Source organism: Pristis pectinata, chromosome 10, assembly GCF_009764475.1.
Source record: "Pristis pectinata isolate sPriPec2 chromosome 10, sPriPec2.1.pri, whole genome shotgun sequence".
Classification (NCBI taxonomy): Eukaryota; Metazoa; Chordata; class Chondrichthyes; order Rhinopristiformes; family Pristidae; genus Pristis; species Pristis pectinata.
Genome location: NC_067414.1, coordinates 27,660,293 through 27,678,833, shown reverse-complemented (window position 1 = coordinate 27,678,833; position 18,541 = coordinate 27,660,293). Strand labels below are relative to the sequence as shown.

At 37.8% G+C, this 18,541-nt stretch overlaps 1 protein-coding gene across 1 annotated transcript in view; it reads left to right on the top strand.

Annotated features, from left to right (window-relative positions):
- The window catches only part of ibtk (inhibitor of Bruton agammaglobulinemia tyrosine kinase), a 109,209-nt gene that overhangs the window by 19,020 nt on the left and 71,648 nt on the right, over positions 1–18,541 (top strand). The window contains exons 2-9 of the mRNA XM_052025105.1: positions 364–1,098; positions 3,761–3,860; positions 4,478–4,602; positions 7,199–7,309; positions 12,702–12,872; positions 13,219–13,336; positions 15,162–15,342; positions 16,638–16,761. Of these exons, the coding sequence (XP_051881065.1) occupies positions 775–1,098; positions 3,761–3,860; positions 4,478–4,602; positions 7,199–7,309; positions 12,702–12,872; positions 13,219–13,336; positions 15,162–15,342; positions 16,638–16,761 (1,254 nt within the window). The 5' untranslated portion in view covers positions 364–774. The remainder of the gene's footprint in view (positions 1–363; positions 1,099–3,760; positions 3,861–4,477; positions 4,603–7,198; positions 7,310–12,701; positions 12,873–13,218; positions 13,337–15,161; positions 15,343–16,637; positions 16,762–18,541) is intronic.

Below are 18,541 nucleotides of genomic sequence, written 5' to 3'. Positions count from 1 at the left end.
GAGTGCATTTGAAAGGAGTACATAAAGTTTGGAACTTGTTTCTCCAAATGGCAGTGGATATTAGGCCAACAATAAACATAAATCTGAAACTGATAGATTTAATTTACGAAACGACTAAAAGAAATGGGGCAAAGGATTGTATGTGGACTCATTGTTGGGCCTTGAATATTCGGGCATGACTCATTGAATGGTGGGACAGCTTAAGCGGAGAAATAGTCTAATCGTGCTCCACAATCTTGTAAAAGATATCCTGTCAAAATTTATATGTGGGTAAATAGGGATTTTTTTATTTCTAATAGTAAATTGGAACAATACTTGGAAATATTTAGATAGCACTGATCTGTTTTTTGATTTTTTTTACAGGTAGCATTTGCAATTATGGAGGCTTAAAGAAGAAAAGAGTCAAAGGGGAGCTTCCCTTCCCCTGTGGTGGTTGGCTTCAAAGGAACAATATTCAGGAGGGTGCGATGGTTATATTTTGACTGGAAGTTTACAACTGTTTTTATTTTCCACAGATTTAACTAAATTTCTATTTTTGACTATTTAATTGCAACAGAGAGCCATATTATATATAATGTTTTATAATATAAAAAAGCAGTATCTTGAACTAATTCCGTACTGCTTCCATGTACTGAGTTAATGTAACTAAGAGTGCAGAATTGCTAGAGTGCGGTGTTTTTTTTATAACACAAGCACAAATCTAGTGCCCTGATAGTTTCTAGGCATCAAGTTCCATAGCCCTTAAGATTTGAAGACCTGGCTAGAGGATACAAGATGAATTCTGTGACTGCTGACTGCACTCCAAAATGCCGATCTTTGCAGCATGCCCTCGACGTGACTTCGGTGATGACAAAGGGAACGGAAGGCCAGAATAAGGTCTTCCTTTCATCTTATTGCTACAATGCAGCTTCCCTGAAGGATAGCTTTGGTAGGACTGTTCTACATATGGCTGCATCTTGTGGTAAAAAGTCAGTTTTGGGTTGGCTTCTTGAAAGAAAAGGGGCTGATCCTTCTGCAAAGGACAAAGAATCTGGATGGACTGCCCTGCACAGAAGTATCTTCTATGGACACATTGATTGTGCTATGTTTCTTTTGAAGGTATTGTAATCTATTCTGATTTTGTATTTTTAAAAATTATTTCAGGAGTCCACTTGTATGGTTAATTTCTTGATCTTGTAATACAGAAGTTTTCTTTTATTTCATCTTGTTTTGTGTTATCAGGAGAAAACAGATCAAAGAAAGTCATTGAATGATCAGCCCTCAGGTTGGTTTGGCATCAAAGATCTTCTGTGGAGTTGAGGAAATTCTAAAATTCAGACTTTATAGTCACTCAAAACCCATTATGTATTTGAAGTGACTCAAAGGCAGTAACCAGTGACACAAAGGAGCAAACTGTTTATTATTTTTTATAAGATATAATAGAGACTTGATTTTTGTAACAGCATTAATGGAATACAGATGTGATATATTGTTTAGGAAATTGTGCTGAATTTTGATTTGCACAAATGATATTGTACATGAGCAATTCTATTGAAATTTGCTGACACCCCAGATTAATTAACACGATGAATAATAGAGCTTAGACTAGTTAACAGAATCGATGCTGGGGAAAAATCCTATCAATTAACTATCCAGTACAATGCTGGAAAATGAACCTATAAGATTGTTGAGGAGTAATTGGAGAAACCAGTTTTGCTCTTGGTGGAGTCTAGGGCAGAATATATTTCTGCTGGTTTGGGACAATAACATAAGAAATAGGAGTAGGCCATTTCCATCCTTGTGCCTTTTCTGCTACTCAGTAAGATCATGGCTAATCTTTCACCCCAACACCACCATTTTCCTGCATTTGCTGCATATCTCTTGACTCCCTTAATATCTAAAAAAAAATTGATTTCTGTCTTGAATATGCTTGGCATCTGAGCCTCCAGATCCCTCTTGGGTAGAGAAGTCCAAAGATTCACCCAACAGGTTCTGAAATTTCTCCTCGCCTTTGTCCTGAAACATCAATTCTGCATCTACCTTCTCAAGCCCCATAAGAATGTAGTACATTTTGAAGTGGTCACATCTCATTCAACTAAACCCTAAAGAAACAAAGTGCTGGAGGTATTCAGTGGGGCAGGCAGCATCTGTGGAGGGAAATGGTTGAGACCCTTCATCTGGACTGCAATTCATTTGAAAGGTCTTGACTGGAAATGTCGACCTGAGTTCTTCCAGCATCTTGTTTGTTGCTCCTGATTTCAGCATCTGCAGTCTCTTGCGTTTCTAAACCCTAAAGAAGATAGGCTGAGTTTGCTTTATCTCCTCATAAGACAAAAATGTCACCCCAGTTGTCAATTTGGTGAACTTTTGCTGCACACTCTGTACCACAGGTATATCCTTCCTTCAGTAGGGAGACAGGACCTATACAGACATTCTAAGTGTAGTTCCACAAGGGCTGTATGTACTTGAAGTAAGACACCTCAAATTCTCTTGCACTGAAGGCCAACACAGTGTTAGTCTTCGGAGAAACCATTTCCACTATTTGGGGAGTCCAGCAGGGAAACTTTCTCAGCTGGTTGGGGAGTCTAGGAGGAAAAAATTCTTGGCGGGTTGGGAAGTCTAGGATGAAGGGGCATAGAAATTATAGGCAAACATTTTAGGAACAAACTTGGGAAGCATTCAACACAATCTTCAGCTACTTCATCAGTGATTTTCCTCCCATGATACAGTTGGACAGAAGTGGAAATGTTTATGGATGGCAGTTAGGGATGGGCAATAAATGTTGGCCTTGCCATTGATGTCGAGATCCTACAAATGAAAACAAAACATTTGTGTCTCGAACTTACAAATGGCAATTGATACTAGATCAGTTGCTACTTTTAAATCTTAGATTTTTATCAACTATGGATCTTCAGGGGTAAGGTGAAAAGCTGGATTATGGAGTTGGGTTGCAGATGTTTAACGGAGTTAATTTGAGGAACTGAATCAATGATTGCTGTTCCTGCCTCTTTCCTTTCTCACATACCCTGCAGAGAACTTGCTGCTGAGTACTGAGTCAGTGGCAAGGGCACATGGCAACAAAGTCTTTCACTTTAAATCCTGTCCATTAAACTCTGGTGGGGGGGTTGGCGGGAAAACGGACCTTTGCAGCCTCCAGCTGTGTTATGCCCTAACTTAGCTGGATGTCAGAACCCTGCAAATGTATTCATCATTCAAAACATTCCAAAACTATTTTTAAAAAAAAGCAAACTGTTAGAAGATAAACAGTTTAACTTTCTTAATAAAACATTTGAACAATTAAAAGATTAAAACACCAGCACCTTAATTCCTTGTGACTATTTTCCTAGTTTGAAATTGCTGTAGGAGATTTGCTGGCGCCAGGTTTAAGTTGGCATAAGTACTGAGGGATTGCCACACATTTGCAGATTTGCTAAACTCTGAGTCCAGCATCGGAGAGCAGCTGAGAAATCACTGGTGGTGTGTGTGAAACTTTTGTGTTTGTGCAAGCATGTGTGGAAATCCCAAACTTGACAGCCATTCCATGCAAAATCCAGAATACTGGGGAAGAGCAAATCAGTAACTAACTAAACTTAACTGTAATTGGAAGGTCTTTCTATTGCTTGAGTCACGACTATACCATTTATTAAAATTACAATTTGGTGCTGACTTCATTAAATTTTCGGGATTCAGAGTTCCTTGGCTTTTGTCTTGTACATCTCTGGCTTTGAAGCATGTCAAATTTATAGTTTCTAATTTAGAGTTTCTCCATATTGTTTTGCAGCACGGTGGGAGTAGCCTTTATGTGCAGGATAAGGAAGGGTTATGTACGCTCGACTTGGCCATGAAAGATCGACCATCATATGTGATTTATAGAAAGACTGGTATTTACCTCTTTCTCTCTGCAGTTTCTTTTTGAGGACTATCAACTTCTTTTGAGCTTCCTGCATTTTTGTAGTAGAAAGATTTTGAGCACATATTACTGTCTATCAGCTCCAGATTCAAATGGAATTGGAGAGACATTCAATGACATTTTAAAAGTGACTTATGCATACAACTTAAATACAAGACTAGCTTAGAGATTCATTATTTGCAATTTACTCTACCATCTGTTTAATACGGTCATAATTTGCAAACAGACAAGCTTCATTGAAAGCCCTTCTGAGAACTAGAGTTGCAGATAAAACTAACTGGTTGGCTTGAGAGAGAAAATATGGGAGCGGCCTGCAGTTGACATCAACAAATACTGTAAGCAGGCAATCTGTAATCCTGCTTGGCTAGTTACAAAGTGGATCAACTTTAGAGCAAGAGAAAATATGCTTAAAGTTTTGTAAAAGAAAACAAATCAAATTTTGTTTAAAATTTTTTTAGTTTATTCTATAAAAGTGCTTTGGCAATTGGAATTAATAAATCAGTGGATTTAGATGTGAATATTTGAGCTTTCTATTTAGTGGTTTAATGTCTTTTACTTCTGATGTGTATATTCAAGTTTTTTTTCTAGATCCTACTGAAGTCTATACATGGGGTAACAACACTAATTTTACTCTTGGTCATGGAAACCAACAAAGCAAACATCACCCTGAGCTTGTAGATTACTTCTCGAGATCAGGGACCTATATTAAACAGGTATAAAACATTTCCTACAATAATGCTATATTTTAAAATCCATTCCTATAATAAAATGTGGGCTCCACAGAAGACATTTCATAATTTTCCCAATGGTTATCTTGCAGTGTCACCTTAGCTCAGTGGTAGCACTCTCTGTATGTTGGTTCAAGCTTTACCCCCAAGACCATTAAAACAGGTCGATGCATCAGATTGAAAAAGTGCTATATTTTTGCAAGTCTCATCTTTTGGGTGAGATGTTGAGTTATCCCTGCCTGCGTCTTGGAGCTCCCTTATCTCATGACACTTTTCAAAGTATAAAGAGAAGTCCCATCTCCCATATACTCTTTTAAAGCAAAGCACATGAATTCATCACTAATCTCATTTTCTTGCTTGCAGAATGTTCTACATAAATTGACAGCTGGATTTTTTTCTCAGAAAAACATTAGTTCTTTAATTGATTAGTAGAGGTATTCCAAATATCCTGAGACTGTGAAATGTCTATTAATACTAATTTAGTTATGTATATTTAGTCTGAAGTGTGTGCCCTTTGTCTTGTATTTGAAAAAAAGATTTCAAATGTTTAAGAAAACTGTAAAACACCTCTACATTTATCCTCTAAATAGATCATATTAAGCATCCTGAGCTTGAGATTTAAATCTCTCAAATTTGAATAAGACTTAAAACAAAAGCACAAGCTTTATTTTCTGTGACATCATCAAAAAATTATATTTGTGTACTGGTTTTAAAGTGGTAGAACATCTCAAGGTCATTATGAAACAAAATTATACTCTGAACCACATGAAGTCAATATTGTGGGGGAGATTAGTTGAGAAGGTAGGTCTTAAGGAGTATTTTAAAGGCTCAATGAGAGGTGTAAAAGTTTGGCACGAGACTTCTAGAGGTTGGAGGATTGGCTATTTATGGCACTGTCACCGATCTGTGTGAGTGCTTAGTTTTAGGGGTGTGAAGGTGGTCAGAATTAGGAGAATAATCATGTTAGAGGGTTGTAGGACTGGAGGTGATTACAGAAGGGCAAGGCTGTAGGTGGAAGGGGAAGATTTAAAAACAAGGATGTATTTTAAAATCATGGTGTTACTTAACTAGGAAACAAGTATATCTACAAGCAATGGTGAATTAGAGCAGGGGCATCATTGTTTTGGATAACCTCAGATGTATGGATTGTAGAATGTGAGAGCCACCCAAGTGGGTTGCAATAACTAAGAGATACCTAGGTATGGATGAGGATTTCAACAGTAGATGAACAGGCAGGGTGGAGTATTACTAAGATTATGAACAGTGTTAGGTATTTGCCTGGGAAAGTGATTGCCATGTTTTGCTATTTGTAGTTCACTTCAAATATTTATAGGCGTTGTTGGTAACAGTGTTGGGAAGGAAGCTAAATTCAGGCAAGTTAAATGTAATGGAAGGGATATGGAACTTGTAATTGTGTATTTTGTGGAAATGAAGTAGTTTTTTTTTGAGGTAAAAGGAATGGATATTGCAAAATTTTGAATAGTATAGCATGTAATTTAAAATGGGAGTATTATGCTGATTGGTATGTGTAGATCTACTGACTTCACAAATGAATTTTTAAAATGCATTATATGTCTTGGTTATCAAACTAAGCAATGGTTTGGTTTACTACAGCTTTATCTTGTTCACGAAGTATCATTCAGATTACTGCTTTAATCATAGGTTGCTTTTTAGTAGATTGTTCACAGTCTGGTTGAAAGTTAATTGTGTTCCAATTGGACAAGTTTCAATAAAAATAGATCCTACTTCGGTAAGATCATTCTGGAATACTGTGAACAGTTTTGGTCTCCTCATTTAATCAAAGGTGTATTTGTTTTGGATGTAGTGAAAAGACAATTTACTAGATTGGTGCATGGGAAGAAGAATTTACCTTAGGAGGAAAGTTTGAGTAGATTGGGCTTGTACTTGGAGTTTAGAACAACAAGAAGTAATCTAATTGAAAAATGGCATAAAATTCTGAGGTGACTTGACAGGGTAGAATGTTTTGTGGATGTTTGCTCTACTGGTGGATTCTTGAATCAGGGGCATGATCTCAAGATCATGAGGTACATTTTAGGCTGATCTGAAAAATAATTTCTTTGAGGTTTGTGAATTTTTTGGAATTCTGAGTTCTGGAGGGCTGTGGATGCTAAGCCTTTAAATGTATTCAAGGCTGAAAGAGATTTTTCAATTCTGGCAGAAACTACGTTTTAAGGGGGATCATGATGGAAAGTGAAATTGAAACTAACAATCGGATCAACCTTAATCTTAAGTGGCAGAACAGATTTGAGGTGCTAGATGGGCCTACCTTTCTTATTTCTTTAATATGTTTTGAACTTTGCTCTGGATTAGATTTGTATTGTTTGACACAAAGCTTGCATCAAGTTTATTCTACCCATTATGGTTTGGGAAAACGGCAATGAAACCAAATTTGAAGCTGTTGCTGTAATAGGATCAAGATACTGCTTTCTATAATTACTAGTGGAAACTATTTCCCATAACCCAATGGGACAGACAAGACTTGGACATGTAAAATTGAGAACAACAAAAATCTCTTCACTCTTCAAATTATTTACTTTATTTTGTTCTTTTATGCCTTCAGGTTGTGCTTTGCAAGTTCCATTCTGTGTTCCTCTCCCAGAAAGGTCAAGTATATACTTGCGGTCATGGTCAGGGAGGGCGCCTTGGACATGGAGATGAACAAACGTACCTTGTATGTAAATTAAAAGAAAAATCTTGTTACACTTATTTGTGATTGGGTAGTGTAGCAGTTAGCGTAATGCTATTACAGCGCCAGCAACCCAGGTTAAATTCTGCCGCTGTCTGTAAGGAGCTTGTACGTTCTCCGTGTCTGTGTGGGTTTCCAACGGATGCTCTGGTTTCCTCCCACGTTCCAAAGATGTAAAGGTTAGGAGCTGTGGGCATGCTGTGTTGGCACCAGAAGAGTGGTGACACGTGCGGGCTGCCCCCAGCATATTCTCAGTAACGCATAAAGACTCATTTCACTGTGTTTTGATGTACATGTAACTAGTAAATAAAAATCTTTTATATTTTTATAGTGTTTTAGGAAAGGGGAGAATATATTTTATGCTATTACGTAGTATGAACAGGGAGAATACCCTGAGGAATGATCAAGTAGATTTGGCCTATATTCATTGGATATTAGGAGAACAAGAACACAAGAAAGTAAAAGCAGGTGTAGGCCTTCAAGCCTGCCCCACCATTTAATATGATCATGGCTGATCTAAGCTGGCTTCAACTCTTCTATGCTATTTCTCCATACTCTATTTCTCAATTTATCAAATATTTATCCACCTCCACCTTAAATACTTCTAATGACCCAGTTTACTCCACCAGCCAAGGCAGAAAATACCAGAGATTCACCACACTCTGCAAGAAGAAATTTCCACATACCTCAATTTTAAATGACTGGCCCCTTGTAGTTTGCCCCCCCCTTGTTCAAGATGCTAGTGAAAGAAGTTAAAGATTCTGAGGGGGCTTGACAGGATAAGTATGCTGTGGTTGTTTATCCTGGGAATGAAATGTAAAATTAGGGTGCATAGTCTCAGATTAAAGGGAGAGTTGTCAGTATGGTTGTCATGCATCTGTTGTTTGGAGACTAGGATAATTTGGTGAATCCAAGTGAGGGCAATATCACATATCTAGACTTCTGATAAGTGTTGTTGGGATTTACTGATTTGTAGTCCTATTCTTGGGCAGTAGTTAGAGTTGCATGGACTGTTGGAGTTTTTCAGATTGCCTGATCCATTTTCAAGTTCCAAGTGGAGTCTGTTTTCTAGTTTATTCTCACATTTGATCATCTAACCTGATTTGGCAACAGGTGAGAAGATTATGCATTTACATTTCAACAGAAAGAGGCCTGGATATGCAGAAATTGAGACTACTATTAACCTTTGTGATTTCTTGTATTCAGAGATTCTGTGAAACAATCTGAATGCATAACCAGAATGTTAGAACTGATGTAACAACCTGTCTGTGGTCATTCTCCTCTCCAGAACAAAAAGATGTTGAACGTGCAGAATTTAGTAGGCTAAGTGTATTTATCGTGAACTGGGTCCCACTCTTTGATTATAAGTGATATTGGTTTAAAAAAAAATTTCCCAAACTGCTGAGGATTGTATTGTCAGTTATCCCAACACTTTCACAATGATAAAGTTGGTGCTTCACTGGTGAAGGAGAAAAGCTTGTGAATTATCATAGGGAATTATACAGGTGCAGCAAGCAATTAGTAAGGCAAATAGTACATAGTCCTTTATTGTAAGAACATGTATAAGTGTAGAGATGTCTTGTTCCAAATAAATAGGGCCTGAGTTAGACTTGCTCCAATTATATGGGGCCCTGGATAGAAGGAGTGCAGCAAAGGTGACCGGGTTGATTCCTAGGATGGTGGATTTGTTCTATAAAGAAAGATTAGGCAGACTGGACCTGTTCTTTCTTGAGCGGATACTGGGTCTATACTCTCCTGAAACATACAACGTTCTAATGGGGCTTGGTAGGGTAGATGCAGAATTGATGTTCCCTCTGGCTAGGGGAGGAGTCTTGAACCAGGGGCACAGTTTCAAAATATGGGTTTGACCACTTAAGACAGATGAAAAGAAATCTCTTCATGCAGAGAGTGATTAAGCTTTGCAATTCTTTACCCACGAGAGTTGTGGAAGCTTATTTGCTGACTGTGTTCACGAAAGACATCAATTGATATTAAGAATCAAAGAATTTGGTGTCAGTAGAGTAAAATGACATTGAGATAAAGAATGAGCTATTATTGATGATATGAGGGAGAGAAATGAGTTTCCTGCTTTTGAGATATTAGGAATTTTTTGTCTGATCACCAAGTCGCTGAATATTCTGGATGGGTATTCCAAAAAAAAACTTTTTTTCTTGTTTTTTTTTTCCCTTTTGCTTCATTTTGAATATCAGAGCTTCCAGCTGTCTTGAAACTCTTATTTTGGCCCCTGCATTTTGCTTTTAACAGTATCTCCCAGTAACCTAGGTCATCAAACAAAGTTTCAGTGATTTTTTTTGCCACCTCTCTCCCTCTGACTTGGAATTCATTATTTTGTTTTGTTCCCCTCTCCCACATAGTTGAGGCGTATGGGGTGTCTTACATTTTTAAAGATTCTAAATTGGGGTACCATTTTATCCTTTTTGAAGTATGTCTACAACAATAATAGGAAACAGATGTTGGGGACTGATCCACCCGTTATGAAATCCAGATTATATTTTTACTGGTGATAGTTGAATTTAACAGCAGGGACTGACTTTATTTATAAAATGCTTCCCGGCATAAGGAATAATCAAGGTTGTCTGTTGGATGGGTAGCTGAGGAGCAGTCTTCAGGAAGCAGTGTGATAACCAACAGTCATTGGGAGGGGAGCAGCCATTGGAAGGGAAGAATAAGAGCTCAGGGATTGGCAATCATGGAGTTGTATTAAAGTGGAAGGGCTCAACCTCTTAACCAATATATCAGGAATGGCTCTGTTCCTTGAGGTTGAGTTTATCACTTGTCTCCCAACATACTAACATTAAAATGAGAAGTTAACATTTTCAATTTGGTAGGTGGGTGGGTTCAACAGTTTAGAAAAATATGGATAAAATAAAAGGGAAGGAGAGTTCAGGAGAGGTTATTGAAGTCTCCAGAATAAAGAATAAGACAATGTTTAGAAAGGGATAAGAATTTAACTTTGGGCAACATGGAGCCAAATTTGAGAAGAAGGGTGTTGAATACAGCACTGAAGGTGTTGTATCTGAATGCACGCAGTATATGAAATAAACTAGATGAGTTTATAGCGCAGTTAGAAATTGGCAGGTATGAAGTTGTTGGCATCACAGAGTTGTGGTTGAAAGAAGATCACAGCTGGGAGCTAAACATCCAAGGATACACATCCTATCAAAAAGCTAGGCAGGTGGGCAGAGGGGGTGGGGGTCTGTTGGTTTAAAAAATGAAATCAAATCCTTAGCAAGAAGTGACATAGGAATAGAAGATGTAGAATCCTTATGGGTAGAGTTAAGAAACTGCAAGGGTAAAAAGACCCTGATGGGAGTTATATACAGGCCTCCAAATAGTAGTCAGGATGTGACATACAAATTACAACAGGAGATAGAAAAGGCATGTAAAAAAGGCAATGTTATGGTGGTCATGTTTTTTTTCAACATGCAGGTAGATTGGAAAAATCAGGTTGGTACTGGATTCCAAGAGAAGGAATTTGTAGAATGCCAACGAGATGGCTTTTAAGAGCAGTTTGTGGTCAAGCCCAGTAGGGAAAAGGCAATTCTGGATTTGGTATTATGCCATGTACCAGATTTGATTAGGGAGTTTAGGCTAAAGGATCCCTTGGGCAGTGAACATAATATGACAGAATTCACTCTGCAGTTTGTGAGGGAGAAGCTAAAATTGGATGTATTGGTATTGCAGTTGAGTAAAGTTAACTACGGAGGCATGAGAGAGGAGCTGGCCGAAGTTGATTAGAAGGGTACTCCAGCAGGGATGATGGTAAAGCAGCAATGGCAGGAATTTCTGGGAGTAATTCAGAAGATGCAGGATCATTTCATCCCAAAGAAGAAGAGTCATAGGGTCATAGAGCACTACAGCATAGAAACAGGCCCTTTGGCCCATCTGGTCCATGCCAGCCTGGTTTTCTGCCGAGTCCCATCTACCTGCACCTGGGCCACAGCCCTCCATACCCCTCTTGTCCATGTACCTATCCAAATTTCTCTTAAATGTTACAATTGAACCCACATCTACCACTTCAGCTGGCAGCTCATTCCACACTCGCACCACCCTCTGAGTGAAGTAGTTCCCCCTCAGATTCCCCTTAAATATTTCACCTTTCACCCTAAACCTATGACCTCTTCTTCTCGTCTCGCCCAACCTGTGGGTGAAAAAGCCTGCATACTTTCACCCTATCTATACCCCTCATAATTCTGTATACTTCTGTAAGGTCTCCCCTCATTCTCCTGCGCTCCAGGAGCATCCTAAAGGAAGGGTGGTGCAACCGTGGCTGACAAGGGAAGTCAAAGACTGCATAAGAGCAAAAAAGAGTTTTGGAGAATGAGCAAAGAAATGGCAGATGGAATACAGCATAGGGAAGAGTATGGTTATCACTTTGGTAGAAAGAATAAAGACAAAGACTATATTCTAAACAGGGAGAGAATTCATGAATTGTACGTGCAAAGGAACATGGGAGTCCTAGTGCAGGATTCCCTAAAGGTTAACTTGCAAGTTGAGTTGGTAGTAAGGAAGGCAAATGCAATGTTAGCATTCATTTCAAGAGGACTAGAATATGAACGCAAGGATGTAATGCTGAGGCTTTATAAGGCATTTGGAGTATTGTGAGCTGTTTTGGGCCCCATATCTAAGAGAGGATGTGTTGGAGAGGGTCCAGAGGAGGTTTATAAGAATGATCCTGGGTAGGAAAGGGTTAATGTATGAGGAGCATTTGATGGCTCTGGGCCTGTACTTGCTGGAGTTTAGAAGGATTGGGGGGAGAACTCATTGAAACCTACTGAATATTGAAAGACCTGGATAGAGTGGACGTGGAGAGGATGTTTCCAGTAGTGGGAGAGTTTAGGACCGGGGGCACAGCATCAGGATGGAGGGATGTCCGTTTAGAACGGATGAGGAGGAATTTCTTTAGTCAGGGTGGTGAATCTGTGGAATTCATTGCCATATATGGCTGTGGAGGCCAAGTCATTGGGTATATTTAAAGCAGAGGTTGATGGGTTCTTGATTAGTAAGGGCATCAAAGATTACAGGGAGAAGGCAGGAAAATGGGTTTGAGAGGGAAAAATGAATCAGCTGTGATTGAATGACAGCAGACTCAAAGGGCCGAATGGCCTAATTCTGCTCCTATGTCTCATGGTGTTATGGGTTATCCTTTACTATTAGTGCCCCCTTTTGCTTAGAAATTAAAATTATTTCCTAAGACTTTGTATAATACTTTTTTAATGATCATAATTGCTGCTTCTACAGTTCACCTCTTTAACTTTTTCTTAGCTGCTTGGTGAAACATTGTTAAAGGTACATGTAAACATTTCTGCTGAAACTTTTTGAATAAAAGTTTGCTGCATAAATGCTGTTTTGTTAGGTTCCCCGAATGGTTGAAGGATTAGCAAGCCACCGTTGTTCTAGGGTGGCAGCTGCGAAGGACCATACCATTGTATTGACAGAAGATGGATCTGTTTATGCTTTTGGACTGAATATTTACAATCAGCTGGGCATTGCACCTCCCCCTGCCAGCAGTAGTTTACCAAGACAGGTAATCACAACAGGTTCTTTAGGGTACGGTCAAAGAGGGGTTGATGTGCTTATCATTGACCAGTTTTACTTTGCACATCATTGCGCAAACTGGAAATTGTAGTAACACAATTGGTAACTTTTTCCAAAAAATTAAGGTGTATAATGATGGGAGATATTCTCTGTATAAATACTTCTAATCTTTTTACTGATCTTAATTTTTGATTATACCTGTCAAAGTACAAATTCTAAAATCTTGTGGAATTAAGTAATTTTGTAAGCCTGTTGATTTGGAATAAGTACAGAACTTGTTATCACTTTTGTGCTTAACATTTATGAGAATACATCTTTTTAAAATGTTTGTAAAGGTACAGTCCAAAAACCTTAAAGGAAGAACTGTGATTGGAGTTGCTGTGGGGAGGTTTCACACTGTTCTGTGGACAAAGGATGCTCTGTATACCATGGGGCTGAATGGTGGTCAGCTTGGTAAGATGTAATTTCACATTTGACTCTTGAACTGGTAAATATGTCACGATAATTTTGCACATAAATACCCCTCCCCTATCTGCCATTTTATTCAAGGAGTTTAAATTATTTTAAAAATTTTTGGTTTTGGTTAGGGATTTTTGTTTCAGTCTTATTACTATTTAGTAAATTAACTTTTTTTAATTTTAAATAAACCAGCCAATAAGTTGTTGATTTTTGGTTACTATGAGCACAACTAAATTGTAATCAAAGTCAGGGCTGATGTGGCATGTCTGTGCACTGATTCTGCAAGCTACATGGCAAATCTTTTTCATGATTTAAATCCCATTCTCCCTGACTTAGAACTACATGTGTCACATCCCTGACATTTGTTAGACATGGTGATAAAGGCTGGCCTTAATTCTGTTTCTAAGGACATAGTGGATCATATCATTCATATTGGGACTTTATTCATATAAGCCAAGGAACTGAAGTGAGCCTACTTTCCAGTGTGCCAGGAAATGGGTTTAGCACAAAAGATGATCATGTTAATTACAATGTCTTATTGGTTTTCTTTTATTGAGACTGTTAGTTGTTTGGTTGAATATAGAAATTTTGTGACTAAATTTCAGCTAAACTAGTGCTTGTTTTCAGGCAACCCACTTTAACTAAAAGTTTCACCCACATGATCCAACAATATGTTTTCCAGTCTGTGAACCAGTGTTTTATTTAGCTAAGTGGAGAATGCAACCCATTTTTGTTTAATATTCTGTGACCCACCTAAGAGTTTCATCCTCACTTTGTAAACTATTGTAGTAGATGACATGGTCTCTAAAATGAAAACCATAAGACTGAATTGGGTGGCAAATGTTTACCTTCTTTTACGTAATGAAGCACACCGGGAACTTTTCATCCCATTTCCTTCCATGATTTATCTCTTTTCACCACTGTCACACCATTGGCCAGTTTCTGCCATGGACAAGAGTTAGGCAGTAACTAAATGTGCATTTTAAAAACTGCATGCAGCATTCTGAAAGCAAAATGTAAATCCTGCATAGATACTATTTATTGTTGGAATTAAGTTTTATCAGTTTATAAAGGGGAAAAAAAAATTCAAGTAAGCCACATGGCATTTTTTTTGTTTCTATTAGAACAGTAAAGTTCAGTCCTTGGGTATACAGAAATTAAAATGTTGTTCTTTTCACTTTGCATGGTCCTCCACTTTGTTTTTATTGCATCAATATCAAGTGTTGTCACTTTCTTTTGTATCCCATGATAGGCTAGTATAAAGCACAAAGTCCTATTATTCTGCCTCATCTTTAGAAATGCACACTATATTGCATTAGTGTGGGATTTTAACTTTGAGCATTGTCTTTGGGATCTAATTGAAAATGTAAGGTCTCTGTTTTACTTCAGACACTTGCAGTTATTTGAGGGCAGAAATGATTAAATATTTGGATATGAGAGGTGAAATGAACATTGTTCCACTCCGCCATCATTAACATCTCGTGTGCTCTTGGTTATTAACAATTTGCGCATGGGTTATTAAGCAAACTAGTGTCATTTTAAATGTGTAATTTTGGGAAATATGGTTGGTCAGAATAAGTTGTCCTCTGTAAAAAAAAAACAAAATATATGATAAATGTATTGGCATATTATCATTGTAAATGTACATTTTTAAGACAGTAACTGTTGTTGCTTTTGCGTGATTTGAATTTGTGACATTTTGGTCTTGCCTTTCAAAGATTTAGGGCTCCGAAGGGTGAGTGTTTATTTGCATGCTTGTGAATTCCTTTGATTTATCCCCACATGTTAATATTTACAGTTTATGTAATTATTGACTCAGGTTACTTAATGGATCCTAATGGGGAACGTTGTGTGCTTGTACCTCGTCAAGTATCTGCTTTGCATCATAAGGATGTGGTGATCTCTCTAGTAGCAGCAAGTGATGGGGCCACAGTCTGTGTTACAGAAAGAGGAGATGTTTACCTGTTAACAGGCTATCAATGCAAGAAGATTGCTTCAAGGTAATTAATTGCCTTTAATCTTATTTTAACTACTATGGAGGAAATCTTTAAAGGTGGTTTATAGCATCTACTGAACTTGAATTTATGAGGCTGCACACTGGAAAATTCTTAGATGATAGGGACAGTTTGGGGAATCCAACGAAGTTCAGCATTAAAAATAAAGTACTGGAAATACTGAGCAGGTAAGACAACATATGTGGAAAAAGAAGAACTGTTTCTTTCTCTACAGATGCTGCCTGATCTGCTGAGTATTTCTAGCATTTTCTTTCTCTATTTGAGATTTCCAGTATCTGCTGTGTTTTGTTTTTGGATGATGATCAGCATGTCCATTTTGTGGTGTTAACTAGCTTTCCAGCCAGTGATTCTCTGAACCATTTTGCAGAGAGCCAGATTGTCTTTTTTGGTGTGTGGGGGGGTGGGGATGCAGAAGGCTTGGACTATTTTGATGAATTTTTGAATCTCAAAACCAGATATGTTTGCAATTAGCTTGATAATTTTTCAGAAAGTGGATCTCAGATTTAAACCACTCCTTTGTGCCATTATCCAAGGCATTTTAAGTAAGCCTATTGATGCAAATAATTCTCTAGGTTGTTCCTTCAACTTGTACGGATATGTTAGAAGAAGTGGAAGGTAATAAAATATTAAATCTATTTTCCTTGGAAGAACAACCCAATATGAGCACTGTGGTATTGTATTTTTATAATTATGCTTGTAATGAGAATAATGCTTAGCTTGATTACTGTCAATATTTAAACAATTGGTGAACCACTGATTGATACTACTTGCTGTGTTGGCCACCATGCTGTGTAAAAGATTTACCAGCATTGGAGAAAGTAAACAAAAAAGATGAACAACAATAATTTGGAGTGCAGGTGGCTTGACCCATGAGGAAATGTTAAATGATTTCAATCTGTATTGTCATGGGAGAAAATGGAGACAGACAGTCCTCATGCTGGCACATAAAATATTAAATAGATTATGGAATAAATCCAGGAGATGAGCTAGTAGCTCCAGTAGTTGTTAAGTATAAGTTAGTGAAAAGTACACTTCAGATGCTAGGAAAAAAAAGGATGAAGGATAATGAATGAAATGATTAAAGTCAGAAATTTAAGGAGCAACTTAAATATGTTTATGCTGCATCTAAATAGTAGTCTGGGTGAGTAATTGAGTTAGATAATGACCTTGTATTGCTTTTGTTATCTAGGATGTTGCCATAACTTCTTACCTTTTTGTGTGAATGTAAAATTACCTTTTTAAGAGATACTAAATTTAATTGTTTCTTTGGACTTGTGCAGGCAATTAAACTTGAAGAAAGTTCTTGTTATTGGTGGACATCTGGATCATAAAGTTGATCCTCAGGTACTTAATGAAGGAGGAGGTGAAAAAGTTTGTATACTGGCCCTGGATGAAGCAGGCAGGGTAAGTGGAGATGTATTTTGCCCCCCTCCCCTCTCTACTGTGATAGTGACACATAGCATTGATCAGTGATGTGTGCACTGTCCTAAAGGTGCACAGATTTGAGTTGGATGGTATTCCTAAACTGAGATTAGTTGCCTCACAGGCTGTGGAAAGGTCTGTGTCTGCTCTGAACTGCTTTTCTTTGCTCAGAGTAACTTGTTTCTCTATGTCCTGCAGCTAAAAGACTGTATTCTGCTGGGCTGTGAAGGAATGAGCAGGGTGAGAAAGGATATACTTTGAAAAGGTATTACCTTACATCCCCCTCCTTACTCAGCTTCATACCCATGCTTAAAAATAGTCAGGCATTAATCTCATTTTTTGGTAGCATTTGCTGAGTTGTCATACTATTTTATGAGATCAATATCAACAAGTTGGATGACATTTTAAAGTTGTTTAGTACAGAACAGTTAATTCTGTTACAAAAGCCAGCCACATCACTTATGGCCTTTAGAGGAAGAAAACTGCCACCCTTAGCTAGCCAGATCAGCACACAACTTAAGTGCCAAACTGCATGACTGATTCCTAATGTCCTCTTAAACAGCCAGCAAGGCAATAAATGATCATTTAAAAAAATTGCTACACGAGGACTTCCACCATCTTTGGCTAGCTAATAATGGGCAATAACCTTGCCAGAATCACAAATTAGACCATTTTTTTCTCCATGAACAAGATGGAAAAGAGATGATGAAGCAAAGATTTGATTATAATTTGATATACTTGAAGGGTGAAGGTTTGTAAAATGTTCAAAATATTTTTTAGCATTGGTACTGAAAGCAGTTACCCACTGCTTAACGTTATATGTTCGATATGTGAAGTGTTTTTATTTTTTTGGCTTCTGTTTTCTCAAGTTTGGTGGGTTCTGGTTTCTTCACAAATTGTACAAAATAATTTGCCTAAATTTTGTCACAAAAGGAAGTGGATTGGGAATTTAAAATCTCTAGTTTGAGCATGTTTCAGTTGGCTTCCTTCTGCTAAATTGAATCAGTTGGAGGTAATAGTACTAATTTCTGTTTCTGTCCTTGAGTAGTTCTATGTGACATTGACTTCTGCTAATTATGCAAATATGTAAAGATATATTTTGTTTAATGTGAGGTCTTGTGGGGATAGGTAGTTTACACTACAGGCATTTGCAATGAACAAAACAAAACAAGGAAACCTATTAGAGTCATACAGCATGAAGTCCACATCAACCATTAACCACTTATTTGCGTTGACCCTACATTAAAGCTGTATTCTCCACTCACCTCAGATTCTATCATTCACCTACACACCAAAGACAATTTACAGTGCCCAACTAATCTACCAACTCCCACATCTGTGGGATGTGGGAGGAAACCCACGTGATCACAGAGAGAAAGAATGTGCAAACTCCACAGACAGCACCTGAGCTCAGGGTTGAAGTGAGGTCTCTACTGCTGTGAGGCAGTAATTCTACGAACTGCCCCACTAGGCTGCCATTTTGTCAATTAAGCATTCTCTTCAACACTTCCTCCAGAATTTTTGTAAATTTGTCATTGAGCATTGATACAGATTTTGAGCTTTGTTCAGCCTCTGTTCATGTGGGAGCAGAGTATATGCTGTGTAATTGGTGCCATCTAGTGGCTTTTAGCAAAGATACAAATTTTAGTCACAGAATTGGTATTGAATCATAGAATAAACAGCATATTAATATTCCATTTGTAGTTTGATTTTTGTTTTTAAATTGTGCTTCAGATTCCACCCCCACCCCCAGAACCCTAGA